Source organism: Melopsittacus undulatus, chromosome 5, assembly GCF_012275295.1.
Source record: "Melopsittacus undulatus isolate bMelUnd1 chromosome 5, bMelUnd1.mat.Z, whole genome shotgun sequence".
Lineage (NCBI taxonomy): Eukaryota > Metazoa > Chordata > Aves > Psittaciformes > Psittaculidae > Melopsittacus > Melopsittacus undulatus.
The window spans coordinates 44,601,916-44,620,655 of NC_047531.1; the positions used below are offsets into that span (position 1 = coordinate 44,601,916).

Here is an 18,740-nt window from a genome sequence, read left to right on the forward strand (position 1 = left end):
ACCTGTGCCAGGGCCACACCACCACATAGTGAATATCTCTTAATATCTAAATCTACCCAATATCTAATCTAAACCTAGGAAAGCTAAAGGCATTTGGAAATTATCATCCTATGAACAAAGGTGGCTCTCAATCCCAGCTGTTTGACAAGAGAAACATGCAATGGCTTCACCCCTGCATTAAGCCATCTATGACAAGTCAGTGATGAGACGAGGTGCTGGGAGAGGCAGCAGCCAGAGGCAGGTGCGCAGGAAGGCCCCATCAAAGCCTTTGATAAACCTCCCTCCCCTACCATGCTCACCCCACCATGGCTTCCCTCTCCCAGGGGGCAGTTAGGGGTAGGCTAAGATAGCACATCTCACACCCACTTTGACATAGATCCTCCCCACTTCTCCCACCTGTGTTCCATTGGTGCCCCACAGCCCTTTCTTTCCTCTCTGGTGAAAGGCTGTTTCCCTCTTTAGAAGGGAAAAAAGAGGAAGACTGCGTTAATTACTCCCAGTCTCTACCCCATGCTCTGTAGACAGCTTGCCAACATTTATTCTTTTTGGTCATGAAAAGCAGGAACTATTTTAGCATGACAAGCTCTCGCCTGGGAGCTTGAGGGAGCAATGGCCAAGGCAGCCATTTCACAGCCAAGGCTGTCCCTGTAGGATTTGACAAGGAGGCACTTGCTTGCCCTGCAGTGGCACTGCCAGACACACCCTCACCTGCAGACAGCTTTAAAACTGGTTTTCCTCACTGTTGCCATACTGACATTTCTGCTTTTTCTCCTCAACTTTGAGGACTGTCTGGAGAGAGGAACGTTACTGGTTTGCCCTAAATTGGGAAATGACATCCCTTGCTTTAAGTTATCTAATGTCATATTCAGCCCTTATGCAGAACTGGCAAGTTAACAGCAGCAAGTGCACAGAAGAATGCTATTGTATCCCTCAAAAAACATAAAAACCCAAATCCAAACAACTCCAAACCCCTGCTGACTTCTACTGATGCAATTAGAGCTCTCTTCTCCTTCCCTAAAACCTGGTATTTTGGTGGCCCAGAAAGCAATAAACAAATCTTTGGCCTCTTGCTCAAGTTTAATTCACAGGGCTTTAAGGGACAGACTGTAAATTGTGTTTACAGTAGGACTGCTAAAAAAAATTAAAATTCAAATTGTGCACCATGTCCTCTGCAGTTCTGGGCTCAAAACCAAGGAATGACGACACTCAGAAAGGTCTCTTGCCCCCCAGGAGCCATCATCATCCCATTTTGGTTTTTTTACCTCTCTCTACTCCTCCTGTGCTGACTTTCTCAAAGGTATCAGGGCTTAGAACAGGGAGCACAGCACTGATATCCTACAAGGGCATCCAATTTCCTGACACGTGACCTGCACACATCATCTTGAACTGCAACTCACCACCTCCAGCCCCAGCCAAGAACCCAAACTGCCTCTATGCTCTAGCAGTCTCCTTCCCCCTTGGGAGCTCCTGCTCAAAGGCACTTCCAAAGCCAGGCACACACAATCCCAGCCTGGTCACACTCCTCAGTGCGCCTGTGGTCTTTCTGGAATCTGGTTCCCAGGGATTAAAATTACAAATCTGGGGGAAGTATTCTTGCACACCAGGAAAGCAGAGTTCATGCTGTTGCGGAGTGATGGGCCTCAAAAGAGGGAAGGCCCTCCTGGTCTCCTGCTTCCCTTTGCCAGGACCCTCACCAGAGAGCCACAAAAAGTGAAGTGCAGGCTGCTGTGGGCAGCTGGGGGATGCTCCAGGATCAGTCTGTGACCTCCTCCTGCTTTATGCTGCTGATGGGAACAGGAAGCTCTGCATCTTCAAACTCTGCTATTGAGGGGTCGATTGTTTCTTCTTTCACCTGCACAGCAATGACTAGCAAGAAACAGAGAAAGGAAAACAAGTAAGTAAAATGAGCCCATTCTACCTCAGTCTACCTGCAGTACCCCAGAACCTGATCTGTTCACGCAGATGCTCAGAACATCCCAGGATTCCAGCTCACTTCTTGAGGGTCTCTTACTATAGGCAGCCATGTCTTGCCAGCACAAAGCTATCCATGATCACAAGAGCAATCAGGATGGGACTAAACCCTGGCAGCATTCAGCTGCCTGCTCCCAACAACTTCTCCTAGGGAACAATAGCTTGGGGTCCATTCTCTACCTGCCTGGGTCTGCAAAGAAATTAACTCTGTGAGCAGCAGGAATATTCATGAGGCTTCATCCCCATGTGTGCAAACTGCCTCACCCAACCTTCTTCCCCAATACCCACTAGGAGTGGGCAGCTACCAGATGCTTTTCTGGTCACCACATCTCCTGATGGTCAGCACAACAGACTGTGTTCACATGCTGCAACAGCCCTTAGAGGGACTGGAATGTGACAGCACACCTTGGACGTGTCCATCTTGTCTCTCCTCCCAAACTGACCTCACAAAACCAGACTGCAGAGAAGGGCAGCCAGGCCCTCAGTGAGCATCAGTTGTATCAAGATACCTAGCTGTAGTGGTGCCACCAAACCTTCTCAGGAGGCAACCCTTCTCAGGGAAAGCAGGCAAGGGCTTTCTTCCACTCCTTCTGTCTCTGGAGTGAAGACTCCTTTCCCTGCCTACATAGCCAAGAAGCAGCACAGGCCTTGGGAGGGCTGGTGGTATGCAGGGTGTATGCGAGAGAGCTGCATGCGCCTGCTGGCTAGAGTAACTCACTCCCTTACTCTCATCAGGTGATGGCTCTGGCAAAGCCTCGCTGGCAGCTTTTGCTTCTCGTTTCGCTTTCGCAGCAGAAGGCTTCTTGGCAGTCTGCTTGATGTTGCGGGCTTTGACCGGTAACTTTTTTCCTTAACAAAGAGATAACAGAGCATGGGGAAAAGTGTTTCTTCTTCCATGGAAAATCAGCAACCCTGCTCCACTGAGAAACCACAGGCCAGGGACCACCACAACTGACCAGCAAGCTACATGGTTATTAGCTGTCAACTGGTTACTCCACAGAAATGCCCTACTGGAGAAAAACTCTATAGTTATCATCTCAAGATACGCTCCTTCAGGTTCTCCATTAAAGGCACTTCAGTGTGTGCTTAACTTCCAAAGAGTGGGTCCTGTTGGAATCAGTCTGGAATCAGCTTTGCTTACCTGTCTGGGTCTAGTCCTAGGCAATGGGCATGTTGACTGCAAGGCATGGACACTGTAGCATTAATAATTTCATTTTTAATTGATATTTTTACTTAGGTTGTCTTTAAATTCTTTATATGTCCTTTCCTCTCCACCCCCCAGGAAGGAATTTCTTGTCTGTCTACCCATGATTTGCCACAGCTACTGCAACAATGATCACAACAACAAGATTAAACAGTAACATGGTGTAGCCCTGCTACTGGCCTCTTCAGCCATCTTAAGGCCTTCTTTCCCTCAGCACAAAGCAGGCAAGATTGCTCTCCAGTTACCCTTCAGCTGCAGCAATCTCCCTCCAACCACAGACACAGTAGGGAAAGCAGCACAGCCTCACGCCTGGAAGCAAGCACCATCTATACCTCAGCCAACAGAAAGTAGACTGCGAAACAGATCCTTCCTGCACACAGAGCTCTCTGCTCTTTTAGGTAATAGGGCAGTTAAGAAGGATGAAGCCGTGTTGTCAAACCCACAGCTGAATGAGGGCATCCACAGCAAGATAAGGCCTCTCTCTCCTGCTCTGAAAGGACATGGACAGGGTTCCTCTAACTGGGCCCAGCCTGCGAGCGAGCGGGAGGGCATTAACCAAACATCACTCACTCTTCTTTCCATAGGGTTTCTTCTTCTTCTTGAGCACCATCCTGGCCTTCGCTGGAGCTGTGGGCTCTGTCATGGAGATGAGAGGGAAACGAAAGCCAAGTCCCATAACCAGTAGGTAACTGGGATGAAGTGACATAAGCGAGAAACAAGATACACCCGTCCCCCCGAGCTAACGCCCTCTTCCCAAGACAAGCAGCTGAGGAGAAAGTATGGCTCTGGTGTAGTTGCTGTCTGTGCTTCCAGGTGAGGGCCCAGGAGCAGGCTGGGGCAGCACAGGGAAGAAAGGCCCAGTAGAGGTTTGGCAGGGGCAGTAAAGAACCAAGGTTTGTAGCTTGGGAGAAGAAGGAAAACAACTGAAAAGGTGAGGCAGGGGCCTCCTCGTGAGAAGGGAAGGAATAAACTCTTGAGAGGGATGCTCTTACCTTTTAACAGACAGAGCCAGAGAATTGATGAGAAAAGGGAGCAGGGACCAAGCTCCCCCTGCTACCTGGCTGAGGTTGTAGGTAGGCTTAGTAAAAGGGAGCTGTGCAGGGATAGGACCACCTGGAACTCTACCCAACTTCATCAGGAGCAATACTCTGTTGGTGTGTAGGTGGGGAAACAGAGGGAAAACAGAGCCAGCCTCAAATCTCAAGCTGTTCTCTCCCCACCACAGACTCCTCCCTCTGCCAGCTACTAGAGTGTGTGGCAGCAAGAAGACTTATGGTAGCCAGCACAAATCAAAGAGGCCATTTTCTTCTCCCTACAAGGCCTCAAAAAAAGGAGGAGCCACTCACACAGAAGGAAGAGGGAAACCTTTTCCTCTAGTGTTAGAAACCACAGTAAAATCTTCCCTCACCTGGAACAACAGGTGGCTGAAGCTGGTAGCCTGTCAGCTCACACCACCCCACAGGATAAATGTCTGGAGACTCGCAGTCCACCCACTGGTCATACTCATTGTCCCAGCCATCAAAATGGATGCTAAGGAGACGGTGCACCACACGCTTCACCGTGGCTACGCAGATGAGCCGGGGCTCCATCAGGTCCACTGCTTCCACCTTCATGCCTGCCCTGAAGCCATGGTTTGGGTAGTCCTGGTGGCAGAAAACGTGAAAAAAGAACTCAAGGACCAAGTCCAAACCCACATTTCACCACCAGCACCCTAGAACAGGCTCACCTCCAACTTAAAGCAAACACAGAGAGAGCAAGTCCACAGTAGCACAACAGAACCAACCAGTCACATACAAGAAGGGGGCACACATGAACAGATCCAAGGCCAGCTGTGTCCTTAGTGGGTCTCAGCCCAGCCTTTGAAACCAAGATCCCAGCACTGGAGGAAGCAGCACACAGCAGCTAAGGAACACCTGATCAAATCCATCAGCTTCATAGCCCTGGGAGATCAGAAAGACCAGTACAGACCCAGGAGCTGACCCCCACTCACCCACATATCCACAGGCAGCAAGCAGCACAGAACCCACTAGGAGCCTGGAGCTCTTGAAAGCACTACAGAATCACAGGTCACACTCAGAGGGACCAAGATACCATTACATTCACAAATGGCATGACACTGCTCATCCCAATCAGCCAAACAGGGCTTTTCCTCTGCTCAGCACTGGTGAGGCCACACCTGGAGTGCTGTGTTCAGCTCTGGCTTCCCAGTACAAGAGAAGCATAGACATAGTGGAGAGAGACCCAGAAAGAGTCATGAAGATGATTAGGGTACTGGCTCATCTTTTATATGAGGGGAGGCTGAGAGAGCAGGGACTGTTCAGTCTGGAGAAGGCTCAGGGGGATCTTATCAATGCCTGAAGGGAGGTGCAAAGACAGATCCAGGCTCCTCTTAGTGGTGCCCAGGGACAGGACCAGAGGCAATGGACACAAACTGTAACACAGGAGGTTTTCTCTGAACATCAGAAAACACCCCACACTGTGAGGGCACCTAAGCACTGGCACAGGCTGTCCACAGAGGTTGCAGAATCTCCATCCATGGAGATATTTATTCAAAAGCGATCTGCACACGGTCCTCAACAACCCACTAGAGGTGATCCTGCCTGGGCAGGGATGTTGGACAATATGAAATCCAGAAGGTCCCTTCCAACCTCAACCACTCTCTGACAGCCAGAGCTCTCGTGCTCCTACTTGCTGACTGCAAGCACTCCTACACCTCTCTTCTTCCTGGCAGTACTCACTGTATTGAAGAGTCGTGCTGGAACAGGTCTTGATTTAGTCTTTTCCAGGTAACTTTCCCAGTTGAAGGTCCTTGCATCATGCCCTGCAGCAGGAAGTGGTGACAGAAAAAAGGCAATCACTGAAGAGACCAACTGGGGGAAAAGGCAGAATAGGCAGGAAGGAGGCATAGCAACTGATTGCAAAGCAGTTTCATAAACCAGCATGTACAGATCGATCCTGATCTTGGACACAAATCTAGTGCACAGGCTCCATGGCAGTCCAGCATCCCCTTCCAGCAGGTGAATACAGAACACTGCAAGCTGCAACTCTCAACATCCATGTCAAGTCATACATCCAGACCACAGAGAAAGGTGAGGAGAAGCAGCAGGTAGGAAGTATGTTCAAAGCACATCACTAAGACCAGTCTGTCTTCCACCAGCAGATATATCAAAGGAGGACAGAACAGCACTGCACAAAAGTGGTGCAACACAGAAATTCAGAGCCAGCCTTTCCTTACAAAGCAGTAAAAATACTCCAGGGGTGATTGCCTCTCAGGATTTTGCAGAAATACTGGTCTCAGATTTATTCATACAAGAATAGAGGTAACTCCTGTCACTTTTAAGTACTGAGTCATGCAGCAATTGCTCTACTTATCCCTTCCCACCCTCCTTGTCCTTTAAACTTTTGATTCTGCTCAGTTTGGGGATCTTACACCTCACCTGCTGATCTGCCAGGAGCTATCCACCATGCCATTAATGCCTTCTAGAGATGGTACTTCCTTCCACAAAACAGTAAGACTTGGCATATGCGCAGAGCAAAAATGGACTGGATCTCTGAACCAGCCCTATCTTCCTGAAAACAGGCAGATTGGGATCTTTTGGTTTTGATTTGCCTTAACATGACCCTGCAGGTTTATAGCGTAGGGCAGAGCCCAAATCTAACCTTTTGGAGGAGTCAGAGCGATGTTGTTCTTCTGACAGAAATTGACGGGGAAGATGGCATGTGAAGAGGCATGATAGCAGAACCAGTCAGAGCAATCATCAGACGTGGCTCCATCAATGCTGATCATGAGATACCCATCCAAGAGGACCTGAGATGGGAGTGAAGAGCGTAAGTGTAGAGCTTTGCTTGTTCTAAAACCTCTCTTTTCAAAGGATCCCCCCAGGAGTCCCCACAGAGGTATCACAATTGCCACTAGAGAGTAAAATGCAATGCTATATGCTCCAGGGCATGCAGTAGCTTCTCCTTATATGTCAGTCAACACAAGCTAGTCCCCAAAGCAGCAGCAATTTCTGCAGGGCTGGGACCAAGACTAATAGCCTACTGAAAAGGATTCAGCCATGAATGGTCATAAGCTCTGTTCTCCCTCAGAAGCAGACTTTATTGGCAGCCCGGACACCCCGGCCACAAATTCGTTACTAGGCAGAAGGGAAGAGCACCACCTTCAAACTTGCTACTCCTGCAGCAACAAGACTTGTCTCATCCCATCACTCCCTGATAACTGGTTCCTACCAAATGTGATAGGCACGTCTGCCTCAGCCTCTTCACGTTTCCAAGAAATGGCTGAAGGGAATATTTTACAGACACAAAGAGGCCTCCTAGTATTCTCCCTGCCAAACCCCAGGCTTCAAAGCTGTCTGATTGGGTTCTACAAGGGCAAACAGATTCTGGAGGGAGCAAGAAAAACCCAAGTTGATGCCATACTTTCAGGATATGCAGTGCACCTTGCTGAGGAAACCTGGCCAAGCAATTTACTTCCCCAACACTAGCACAGGAATAGAGCTCACTACCACCTCATCAAGAGAGACTGCAGGAGACACATCCATCCTCAGCTTCCTGTATCGGCGAATGCATGTCCATAAAGATACACTGTTCCCCGTTCCCCACAGAGAGGTCACCCTGCAACTCTTCTGCTCTTCTCTCTCTCCACAAGACAGCACTAGAGGCCTGTCTTTATGCATTCCAAGAACTGGAGAAAAAATCTTTCCTACTGCATGCCCAAAGGTGAAGGAAGGGTGGCTGCCAGTCACACACACTGGACAGTTAGCTTGCAGATTAAGCATGCTCATCTTCATGCTGTCCACTTAGGTACACATGGACAACAGCTGGTCTCATCAGCTCATCAGACCTCTAAGGTAACACCCTGATTCTTTCCACACAGCAGCTGCCTACCTCTCCTGACAGCGCTTTCCTAATGCAAAATCCTACCCAATCTTACTCATTTGCAAAATCCTGATGAGAGGCTGAGTTCTCTCAGCTAAACAAAATAGACACCCTTCTGCCCACAGAACTTACCTTGCAAACAGTGGCCACACAAATGCTGCCCAGATTCAGGGGGTCAATGGCTTCCAGCTTCATGCCTTCCTCAAACCATCCACCTTCGGCATAGACAGCTCGTACCTAAGGGAGACTCTGGTATACCATGTGCTGTCAGGGGTATGGGACAGCCCCATCCCGACACCAAGTGCAGATTAGAGCTTCTTTACTTGGCTCAACCCAAGCTGGGAGAGAAAAGAAATATTACAAGAAATACAAAGAGGCAGGCAAACCAATGCTGTGTTTGAGCCAGCAATCTCCTACCAGGGCTCTGGCCAGTCAGTGTCAGGCCCAGCATTCAGCTGCTGTTCCACAACAGCTGTTCCACAACAAAGAAAATTTGAATACCTCAGTCCTTACCAGTATCATCCAGCTCCTTGTTGGAACTGGTCTCTCCCATGCAATTGTCTTCCCCCTGCAACTCAAAGCTCCAAGCAACTTCTTGCCCTTCACCTGAGCCCCTCAATCTGTTATTGTCTTCTAGTTTTTCCATCTTTCTATCTTGACCTGCCCCTGCCCAACCACAGCCTTGACACCCCAAACACCTTACTGTCCTGTAGCTGTAAAAGACACAAATAAGCCATTCTCAACAACCCACCCAGCAGCACATATACCCAAGGAAGGAAGCTATATCATTTCTTCCTTTGCCGATTTGTTCTACCTTCTTAAACAGATAAGGGACAGCATCACAGTAGATCTTCCGGAAGGTGGGATGGTTTGACATTTCACTGCGTTTTTCTTCTGCAAGGAATGAAAGAAACAGAGATAAGAAACCTGCAGCAACTGCAGTAAGAAAACGCACTGGTTGTTAATTCTCTGGTGAGAGCTCAGCTACTATAAAAGATCTAGACCAGAAACCATGAGGAGAGTAATAAGAACAGATCAGTCCCTCTACACCTTCTCATAACATGGGTTGTGATGCAAGGCTTGCTTAAAAACAGATAGTTGAGCTTCCTGAGCACTACTGCTAACAGCTCTACATGCAGCTGTAATCACTAGGGAGCTGCAGCAAGGAAGAGATGGAACCAAAAGGATCAGCAGTGCTTGAGTCTTGTTTGGGGCTTTTTCTCTACCAATCTAGGCTGATCAAAAATTTTTCTCTGTGAAGTCCAGAAAAATCACAATCTGATGGCATCCAGTCTTGCAGAAGCCAGCATAAATTTCCTCAAAAAGACTTTCAACACCTGTGATGTTACAAACTCTGCATACTCATACTGTGGGGACAGACTATCTGCTTAAGGCAAGAAACCCTACAGGCTCCCTTCTCCCGATGTGTGGCAGCAGACCACTGTGCTTTTATCTATCCGGGGGGAAAAGCAGCAGACACAAGACTTCATACTTTGTCTGTCAGATACTGAGGCAACTGCCTGGCTCCTAATATGTCAAGACCTGGTAACAGCAGGGTCCAGACAGTTCATAGCAAATCAGAAGATGCTTGTGGTGCTATGATCCCTACCTGTCTTCTTCATGCTGTGGCCCACTCTCCGTGACCAGCCCACTGGATGGATGAGGGGACTCCACATGTGGCACCAGAAGTCATCATCACTGTCACCGTCCTCATAGAGGAGTCTCAGTCTGCCCCCGATCACTGTGTCCACCACTGCCGTGCGTGTCCGGGACACGTGGTTCTTATCCACCACTTCCACCCGCATGCCCTGCCGGAACGGGTACTTCATGCTCTCCGCCATCTGGCAACAACCAACAGAGGAACCGAGATCAATCCCACTTGGTGTTTTCCTTCTCCAGACACTTCCGAGAACAGCTTTACCCTTAGACTTTGCTGGCCAACACCCTGAACTTCCCAAAGCTGACTGGGAGACACCTCTAGGAAGGGATGCATGGGAGCAGGTTCATCAGGGAGCTGCCAAACCCACACACAGCAGCACAGTGGGGTACATGCACCCATAAGTTTCCCCTGTTCTGTGGCCCCATGATAGGTACCCCCACCCTGGCCCAGCAGCTATGCTTAGCCAGCACCTTCTGTCAATGTCCTGAGTGGGAGAAACAGATGTCACTTCTTGACAACTCCAGCTGACCAAGAACTGAGTAAGGAATTGTGTGCCTTTTTCAGTCATGAAAAGACCACAAGGGTTTCAAGGCTGGCTGCAGTTACAGGTGTAGCAGACAGGGCAACAGGATTTTCAGTTGACTTTAAAAGAGGTCATGTCCTTATTTTCACTTTTTCACTCTGATCAGAGGTTGAGCAACATGACAGTCTATCTGCTCCAATGCCAGAGTTATTCTGCAGACTGATCCAAAGTCGCAGGCACATGAGTCACTGGTTGCCTTCTAACTGATTTGAGACTTTCAGTTTGCTGATCCAGCCTGTCCCTACCCATCCACAAATGGCCAAAAGTGTGTATAGCACTCCTGACATTTTGGTACTGTGATCCCATAATGCCATGCAGCAACTAGAAAGTACAGCTCAAAACAGACTCAGACAACCAAAAACCAGCCTACACCTGAATCTGCAATTTTTAAGGTAAGATTTTCCCCTTTCACTTCCTGCTCATTAGAGGGGAGCTGAGGTGCAAAGGGGAGAAAGGAACTGACAACATCTGTCTCCCTCCACCACTTCCCTTCCACTGTATGAGCTCTCAGCTACAAGCTGTGGCCCAGGACCAAGAAGCTACAAACATCCTCTTGACTTTGAGAAGCAATAAAGGAAATACCAACTCTATCAAGGTCTCCAGCCCAGTGTCACCAATCACCTCACACACAGGAAAACCTGCCACTTGTCTGCTGTCTCTGGGACCATCTTCCTTATCTGTGGTTTCCAAAGCTGCCAGGGACAAAAGAGCCTCTTTTCCCTGAAAAAGTCTAACCCCAGCACAGGCTCAACAGCTATAAAGTTGCCAAGGCTCCTTTTTTTACAGTTGTTTCCATGCACTCTGAGGGAACCTGCACCCCTCTCACTCCTCACAAGCTGCTGTGCTACCAGTACTTAGGGCAAAGGTTTCTGACTTTCAGCACTGAAATGAGGTAGGGAAAGTTCAGGCTGGAGCTTCACTGGCCTTTCCTTTCAGCAAAAGGGTAAACCTCATCCCCAGTATTTCCCAGCAGACTACATGATAACAGCTTTAAAGCCCATCTATGACCCAAAGGAGAAACAGTTGTGCTGACCGGGCCTGGAGGCTTTAGCATTCCCCATAGCATCGTGACAGGTATTTTAGGAGCATGGGGAAGCACTCACTGTCCCTGTCATGCCCAGGTTTCAAGGAGTCACGTAGGAGTTGCATGGATCAGAACCAGAAGTGACATGTTGCACACGTATCTCTTGGCTTCAGCTTCATTTCCATACATAAAATGACATCTCTCACATTTACCTTGATGTGAAAATCCACCGGGATTGTCCTGGCTCCCACCAGTTTTTTCATGAGGTAACTTCTCCAGTCAGTGTATTTGGCATGGATACCTACATACGCACAGGGAAAAAGCGTATTTCAAATTCAAAGGAATTACAGCATCACACTACACCTTTCTACCTCTCTGAGAGCCCATTTGCCTTAAAAGGGCCTTTTCAGATGCAGTTGCTGTACCTGCTCTCAGTTCTGCCAGCTTGCCCCCACGACTGGCTGCAAAGGATGGCCATTACAAACTGGACTGGGCCAAACAGATACCGAACTTGACCAATCTAGATGTGGAAGTGACATTAGAGCGAAACCATGTGAGCCACATCAAAGAAATCTCAGCTTGCCAGAATTTTGCTGAACTGGCATCCGTCTCCGAACTGCCAGCTGAGCAGTGATCGGAGCCACTGCTCTCCCCAGAGACACTGCCCAGGATGTAGGACCAAAAAGGTCCTCCCAAAGGTTAAGCCTAGCCACTGTCAGGGTCAGGAAGAGGATCAGCAGCTGCATTAGGTTTTGTCTGTAGGTCTAACACCAGCTCTGTCTCCAGCAACCCAGGGTCAAACACAGGGAGATGCAGAGGGAGCAGTTCAAGCAGTCTCCAGCTTCCCAAAGAATTAACTGCTCCTTGTAAGTCAGAGCACAAATGGAGCTGGGGTCCCACACACACTGGGAGGACCTGTCCCCCTGTTCTAGGCATAAACCAAGGCTCCTCCACCACCCCTCTCACCCCACACTCACTTTGTGGTGGTACCAGGATTTTGCTGTTGATGGCACACCAGCCAATGGGGTGAAGATCCACTGTGCCCAAATTGCACCAGAAGTCATGGCTAGCATCATTCTCAAAGCCTTCATATCGCAGAAGGGCCCGGTACCCTGCCAACACAGAGCAGACAACCACAGCAAGGCATTAGAGACCAGGAATTTCTCCTCTTCCTGCTGGGCACCAGAGGCTTAGTCCTGACAGCATGGCCTTCAGAGCTCTGTACGGGTTATCAGAGCTTCTCCAGCCATTCTGGAGGCAGAACCAACCTTGAAAAGAGCCCAGCAACCAGAAGAGGAACCAGATGTTGGTTTCCTCCCACCCCCACCCTGTGGCATTTCCTGTTCCAAAATCTCTCAGCAGTTGCAGAGCTCCAAAGGGCTGATGTTTTCCTTGACCAGCAACACTCAGCTCCCCAAAGGCTCCTTCAGAGATCAGCCATCCCTAGCTGTCAGGAATTCCATTGCAGACATACCCACAGTCTGCATGACGGATGCAATCCAGTACACACGGCTGGGGAGCACAGCATCACTGTTCAGCACTTCCACTTTCATACCTTTCACCACATCATCCCACTGATCGAAGAGCGGCACCTGAAGGATCGAGGCAGCCACAAGAGATATGGACAGTTAGAGCAGAGCTCATCCTAGCTTTCAGAAACATGTTTTAGGCAGCCACACTTTCACCTTAGGCACATGCACGCCTTACCCTTCCTGTATCTGCCAACAGCTTGAAATGCAAACAAACTGTCCCAGACATCTCACTGGGGCATTCACTGAGGATCCCAAAAGGCAGAATACTGTATAGCAATGCCTAACTATTTCACTGTCAGCTGTCCTAGTATCCCAAAGTAACTTCTTCCATTCCTCTATGGTATCAAAATCCCTAACCATCAATAAAACTGCCAAGTCTTCCTGATCTATCCTCTAGATAAAGGGCATTTTGTTAGTATTATCGCAGATCACAACTCAAAAGGAATATAACAAGTGAGTCTTATTACATAGAGTATAATATTACATTACATATAATACCTAAAAATTGCCATTCTTTCACATATGTGCCTTAGCTACTTGGCCCATAAAGACTGCAAATCCATGACCATATCAGCTGAGTTTCTCTCCACACACTGCCCTGGGCTGTGCTCATCCAAACAAACTGCAGCCAGAAGCTGTCCACAGCCAGCAATGGGCCATCACCACCAGCAATGTCTCTATCAAGTCTCCCTCTGCTTCTTCCCCCCAAACTCCTGGTCCCTCTATGGGACTCCTATTCTGAGCTATGAGAAGCCCTGACTTCCTTCCCTACACCAGCTCCCCAAGCCTCTCCCCTCCACTTGTCACAGGAGTACAGCGGAGCCCCATGCATACAACATGCCCCATGCACACTGCAAGGCATAGTAAAGAACTCACATGTTTAAAGCAGCTGACAGGAGCTGCCTTGAAGCCATGCTCCTGCAGGTACTTTCCCCAGTCAAAGCCCAGGACGAGTGCTACAAGCAGACATAAGGACAGAAAATCAACTGAGATTATAGAAAAGACACAGAGCACCCTGTTACCTGGGCCAGATCCCCCTGCCCCAGCACATAGGAGCTCTGCATTCCACCACATTTTCCCAGGTGGGAAACTTGATCCTATGAGAGCACAGGGACCAGTCCCCCACAGGAGGCAATTATTAATTGACCTTGCTGTCATGTGCTTTTGGCAAAGGGGGGGGGGGCAGGAGGGGCAAGAAAAGGGGCCAAATTTAGCCCATGGCTCAAGCACTCCAGGTAAGAGTGGAGAATGCATCCTGTCAGTGTTAAACCACCCAGCTGCTCTGCTTCTCAGCAGCAACACTGCAGGGTCAGGTCAGGAGCACGTGCTTCCCCAAAGGGTGCTGAGAAAAATCAGAGTGAAGCACCAAGATATTCATTCCACAGTTGCTCCTGATCCAAGGCTATAGATCTGAACTAGCAGCAGCCTGCTTAGTGATCAATCCCTGCTGCCACCTCCTGGGGCTCATTTCACCCTAACACAGCAGCTTGCTACTACTTCAGCTGCAACAACTAGTTGTTCCTCAAGTTGATCCATGAGTGACTTGGGTTAAATATACCTTGCCACAGAAAGTGGGGCAGGAAAGGGCTGGGAGCAGCAGGACACCTTTAAGTCAGTTTTACCAGCAGAAGTCAGCATCTTGTGGGACTATGACTAAAGAGTTTGCACGCCAAATCAAGTTGCACAGGGAGTGAGGATGGGGCTGCAGCAGTGGAAGGGCAGGAACACACCTACCATTAGCACTTGCAGGGAGAGGGAGAGACATGTCTTGTGTCTTGCCAGACTGTCAGAGTGATCCACACACATCATTTCAGTACAAGGGAGTGTAGCAGACAGGATGAAGAGGACTGTAATGCTTACAGCCCTCCAGATGTCCCCTTTTCTACAGAGCTCCAGCAAGCTGCACCTCCTCACTGTCATCTACACTCACCATCCTGGCCTGTCAGTGTCCCATCAGCCAGCTGCCCTGTGCCCTGTGAATGGAGGAAGGCCCCAATCTTCGCCGACCAGGCTGCCTTATGCAGAACTTTAGCTTTCTTTGTTGGTGGCTTCCCCTGCAAAAGAAAGCACGTGTGGAACATCAGTGGCACAGAAGAGGAAGCCAGTCATTGCAACTGGCCAGCAAGACATGCATCTCTTCTTTGGGGTGATTTTCAAGTTACTACAATTTTTACTAACGCTCACAGGAACAAGAAGAAACAGCAGGTAAAATAAATCAATGTGTCCTTCCTCAGCTTCTAGGGACCGCCACCCTTGCGCTGGCATGCACTCTCTGGTGACTTCAGGCAGGAATAACAAGCCACTGGTAATGGCAGTCTGATCTTTAACTACAGAGCAACCACCAGCTCCTGCATACAAGGCACATCCTCATGGAATAAGGAAGGGTTTTGACTCACCTGCAGTCTAGCCAGGATGCTGGCCTTCTTGGAGTTTGAGGAGTAGCTTCTGGAACAGGACACGCTGCAGAAACGTTTGGTCTTGGAGAAAAAAGCCTCCCTGGTGCCCACAATCCCACACATCTCACACACAGCTGAGAGAAGGAAGGCACAAAAATGTAAGCAGTTGGTATGGCTGATGCACCACAAGAACATAGCTGAGCCCAGGCAACCCTCATTACACACAGCCAATCCCCAACACAGCCCAGGAACTACAGTGTCAATCTGCTGCTGCTCTCAAAGCATACTCACACACGCCCTTCAGCTCCCCCAGCCCTTGTTGCTTCCATCACACACATGCTTTAGGTAGAACAGGCAGCGTAGTACCTGGCTCGGAGCCACTGTCGTCTGGGAGCCGGACTGTGGATAGCTGGTGCACAGGAGAGATCGGAAATTCTCCAGCTTCCCGGTCTGCCACTTCATCATCACTAGACTCATCCAGACAGGAGCTGCTCTCACTGCCCATGCTGCTGTTGTAGCCCCGGAAGCTGTCATAACCTCCAAAGATGTCCAAGTCCTCATCCTCCTCATCATCATCACCCGCCTCCTCTGTACGCTCCAAAGATGTTTTGTGACAGAAGGTAGACGCCAACTAAAAATAAAGAGTCAGTCTGACTTAAAATAGACATTTTACACCACATCGCAGAGTAAACCTGCCTTGCTTGACATGGGGGACCAGGGAGAAGCCTCAAGGCGAGCAAAAAGTCCACGTAACAACCCCAAAGGCAGGAGTCTGAATCCTTCACACCACTAGCTGATTGATGCCCAGCTCATCACCCAGCAGCAATTGGTCCCTTCCAGCCAACTGTCCGTTTCTATGCAGAGCATGACATGCTGTAGTACGGAATACCCCTTTGGCTAGTTTGAGTCAGGTGTCCTCTCTCCGCTCCCTCCTGGCTTCCTGTGCCCCATCTCGCTGGCAGAGCATGAGACTGAAAAGTCCTTGATCAGGGTAGGTGCTACTGAGCAACAACTAAAACGTCAGTGTGTTATCAGCATTATTCTCAGACTAAAGTCAAAACACAGCACTGTACCAGCTACTAGGAAGAAAATTAACTCTATTCCAGCTGAAACCAGGACACTCTCCCAACACAGTTGCACAGCACAGCAGTGCAGACACCCTCAACATTGAAGTCACTATAACCTTACAGCACAGAGCACAGAACTGCACACTCTGGCTACCATAGCTCACAAGACCAGTACAGGCTGGATGTCAGTAGGACACACTTGACTCTGGGTCACATTCTCTGGAAGCTGCAGTCCACACCTGACATCAGTTCAGAAACTGCATCAGCAGGAAGACAGAACAATGTTTAAGAGTTATTGCCTATAACCAGACGTCTACACATCTTCCTTAACTCCTCATACTTGCTGCTACAAGAGAGTAGAGAGGCAGTGATTGAAGAAAGCACAGAAATCCAGTGTCTCTTTCTCAGATTAGAAGGATCTTGAACTAGGCTCCAAGTAAAGGCAAAATGAACTGGAAAAAGGCATCAGCAACTCATGAAACACCAGCAAGAAGTCAGCATCAGCACAGGGAGTGACAGAATAGAAAGGCAGACTGTAACAGCCACACAAGGCTTCAGGATACAATTGTTCACTCAAGTGTGCAACAAGAAAAGATGAGCAGCAAGTCCATCAATGCTAAATTCCCTGCAATCCCTGGCTCCTGGGTAGTATTACAGGCACACAAACAGGAAGATTCACTCACTGCTGTCTCCTAATCCTTCCTGGCTTTCACACAACACAGACCCATGTTGTGCCCTTGACACTGAGTTGCTCTCCTGCAGATCCAGCCCCCAGACAGCATTCCTGATGTCTGAACACCTCGGTAAAAAGAGCGTATTCATCTCTCTCACAGTAGGAAGTGAGTACCTTCGGGTCATTATGCTTCCACTAAATGCAAATGAAACAGGCTGACGACCAAGGACAGCACCACCCGCAACCACCACAGAGAGGAGAGGCGGCCGCAGAGGTCCAAGCCTCCCGGGTCAGCACGGAGGGGGGCGAGGGCACCTCACCACGGCAACCGGTAGGAGGCGGCCCAGCAAACCCTCTCTCCCGTCGGGGCGCGGGCAGCCGTTACCTCAGCACCACATCACGGCCGATACCCCGCTAACGCTGCCCGGGCCCCGCACCCTCCCGCAGGGCACCAGGCTGCCTAGCACAGTGCCCCAACGCTTTCCCCAGCACCCTGCGGACACCCGGAGCCGACAGCGTCGCTTCGGCCCGGTTGCAGCCTGGCTCCGGCTCCGGCCCCGGAAGAGGCCGCGGCCAGTCACCGCTCACCTCTCCCTGCTCCTGCTCCATGGCTCCCGGGACGTCGCCAGCCCGCCTCACACGAGGAGAGTGTGCCCCCCCGCCTCAACGGCGCATCTGACTGGCGGCTGCCTGGCAAAGAAAGCCAATCAGCGAATAGCTTGTTCTCGCCGTGAGGCAGGATGGGAACTGTAGTTCTTTCTCTCAGCGGCGGCCACGGACGGCCCCAACCAGGGATGGTGAGAGGCCAGGCGCCTCGGCCATGGCCTCGGCCTCTCCAGTAGCTCTGCGTTGCCGTTAGCTCGCTGAGGCACAGAACTTTGTGCAAACGGAGCAATAAGGGATAACAATGATGATAAAAAGCAACAACCTCCCAAAATTCCACCCCACAAACTGATTTGAGGCCCTGTAGCCATCAGCATGTGGCTGTGAGCGTAGTGGCTCTAAAACAGTGGGAGTTGTGCATCTTCAACGTAAGGGAGGAAGCACGTAGCTTCCTACGCGCCTCGGTAAGCGGGAAAGGATCTGGATTTGGGTGGGAGGAATGCCCTCGGCATGGCAGGTACCTAATGTCACACTGGCAACGCCTTTGTCCCTGTTCCACACTGACAGCACCAGTGTGTCACCTAGGCTGGGGAACTGCCACTGGATGCTGTGAGAGCTGCCAGCCAAACAGGGAGGAGGATGAAGAACTCAGGATGGAGAACTGGCCAGGCACTCCCACCCTGCCCTGATCTGTCTGAGACTCACAGTGAGTAACTCCCATGAGTTAATGCTGCTCCTCCCCATCTCCTCATGCCATCAGTCTCAGAGCTTTCATGCCAAAATAGATGTTTTATTTGGCAAGGACAGTATGACCTTACACAAAAGAGGCCTTGAAGTGCTTACTGTGATGTGTAATTGGGTTTCGAATTTTTATACATTTATACCATGGTTTCTTTGTCGTACAAATTATTTTCTCAATTTGGGAGGGGTTCTTTGTCCACATGGAAAAGCAATGTGGTCGTAGTGGTACCAGTGGCAATATCCCTCATCCCGGCTTTATTGCAAGAATCAAGTGTCTCACTGTACGCCTCCGGCATTGATTCTCTTTTATCCAAAATGTAAGTTTCCTGGAGTTTGTTCTATTCTCTACTTTACCTTTTATTTTCTTATCACCTTCATAGTGTCAACCCTGTAAAAAGAAAAAGC

The 18,740-nt window shown here is 49.6% G+C and overlaps 1 protein-coding gene across 2 annotated transcripts; it reads right to left on the reverse strand.

Moving 5' to 3' along the window:
• Window positions 1–514: 514 nt before the first annotated feature.
• L3MBTL2 (L3MBTL histone methyl-lysine binding protein 2) lies at window positions 515–17,671 on the reverse strand. Of its 2 annotated transcripts, XM_005150322.3 has the most exons (17): window positions 17,580–17,671; window positions 15,618–15,882; window positions 15,252–15,385; window positions 14,786–14,909; window positions 13,732–13,811; window positions 12,798–12,915; window positions 12,301–12,435; window positions 11,536–11,624; window positions 9,666–9,897; window positions 8,871–8,950; window positions 8,189–8,293; window positions 6,836–6,983; window positions 5,914–5,996; window positions 4,584–4,818; window positions 3,746–3,811; window positions 2,698–2,820; window positions 515–1,866 (listed from the first exon to the last, which is right to left on the reverse strand). In XM_005150322.3, exons 1-17 carry the CDS (start codon window positions 17,598–17,600, stop codon window positions 1,754–1,756), a joined length of 2,151 nt encoding a protein of 716 aa, XP_005150379.2. In that variant the 5' UTR covers window positions 17,601–17,671; the 3' UTR covers window positions 515–1,753. The 2 variants fall into 2 exon arrangements, with proteins under 2 accessions (XP_005150379.2, XP_030905927.2); XM_031050067.2 differs by lacking the exon at window positions 3,746–3,811.
• Between the last annotated feature and the right edge of the window lie 1,069 nt (window positions 17,672–18,740).

What these genes read in the sequence shown, in the direction of transcription:
- L3MBTL2 (XM_005150322.3), bottom strand. Translation starts at nt 17,600, where the DNA reads ATGGAGCAGGAGCAGGGAGAG. An exon ending in TGGAGCAGGAGCAGGGAGAG is followed by an intron (nt 15,883 to 17,579) that starts GTGAGCGGTGAC and finishes CTTTATTTTTAG; the next exon opens with TTGGCGTCTACCTTCTGTCA. An exon ending in CGACAGTGGCTCCGAGCCAG is followed by an intron (nt 15,386 to 15,617) that starts GTACTACGCTGC and finishes TCCTTCTCTCAG; the next exon opens with CTGTGTGTGAGATGTGTGGG.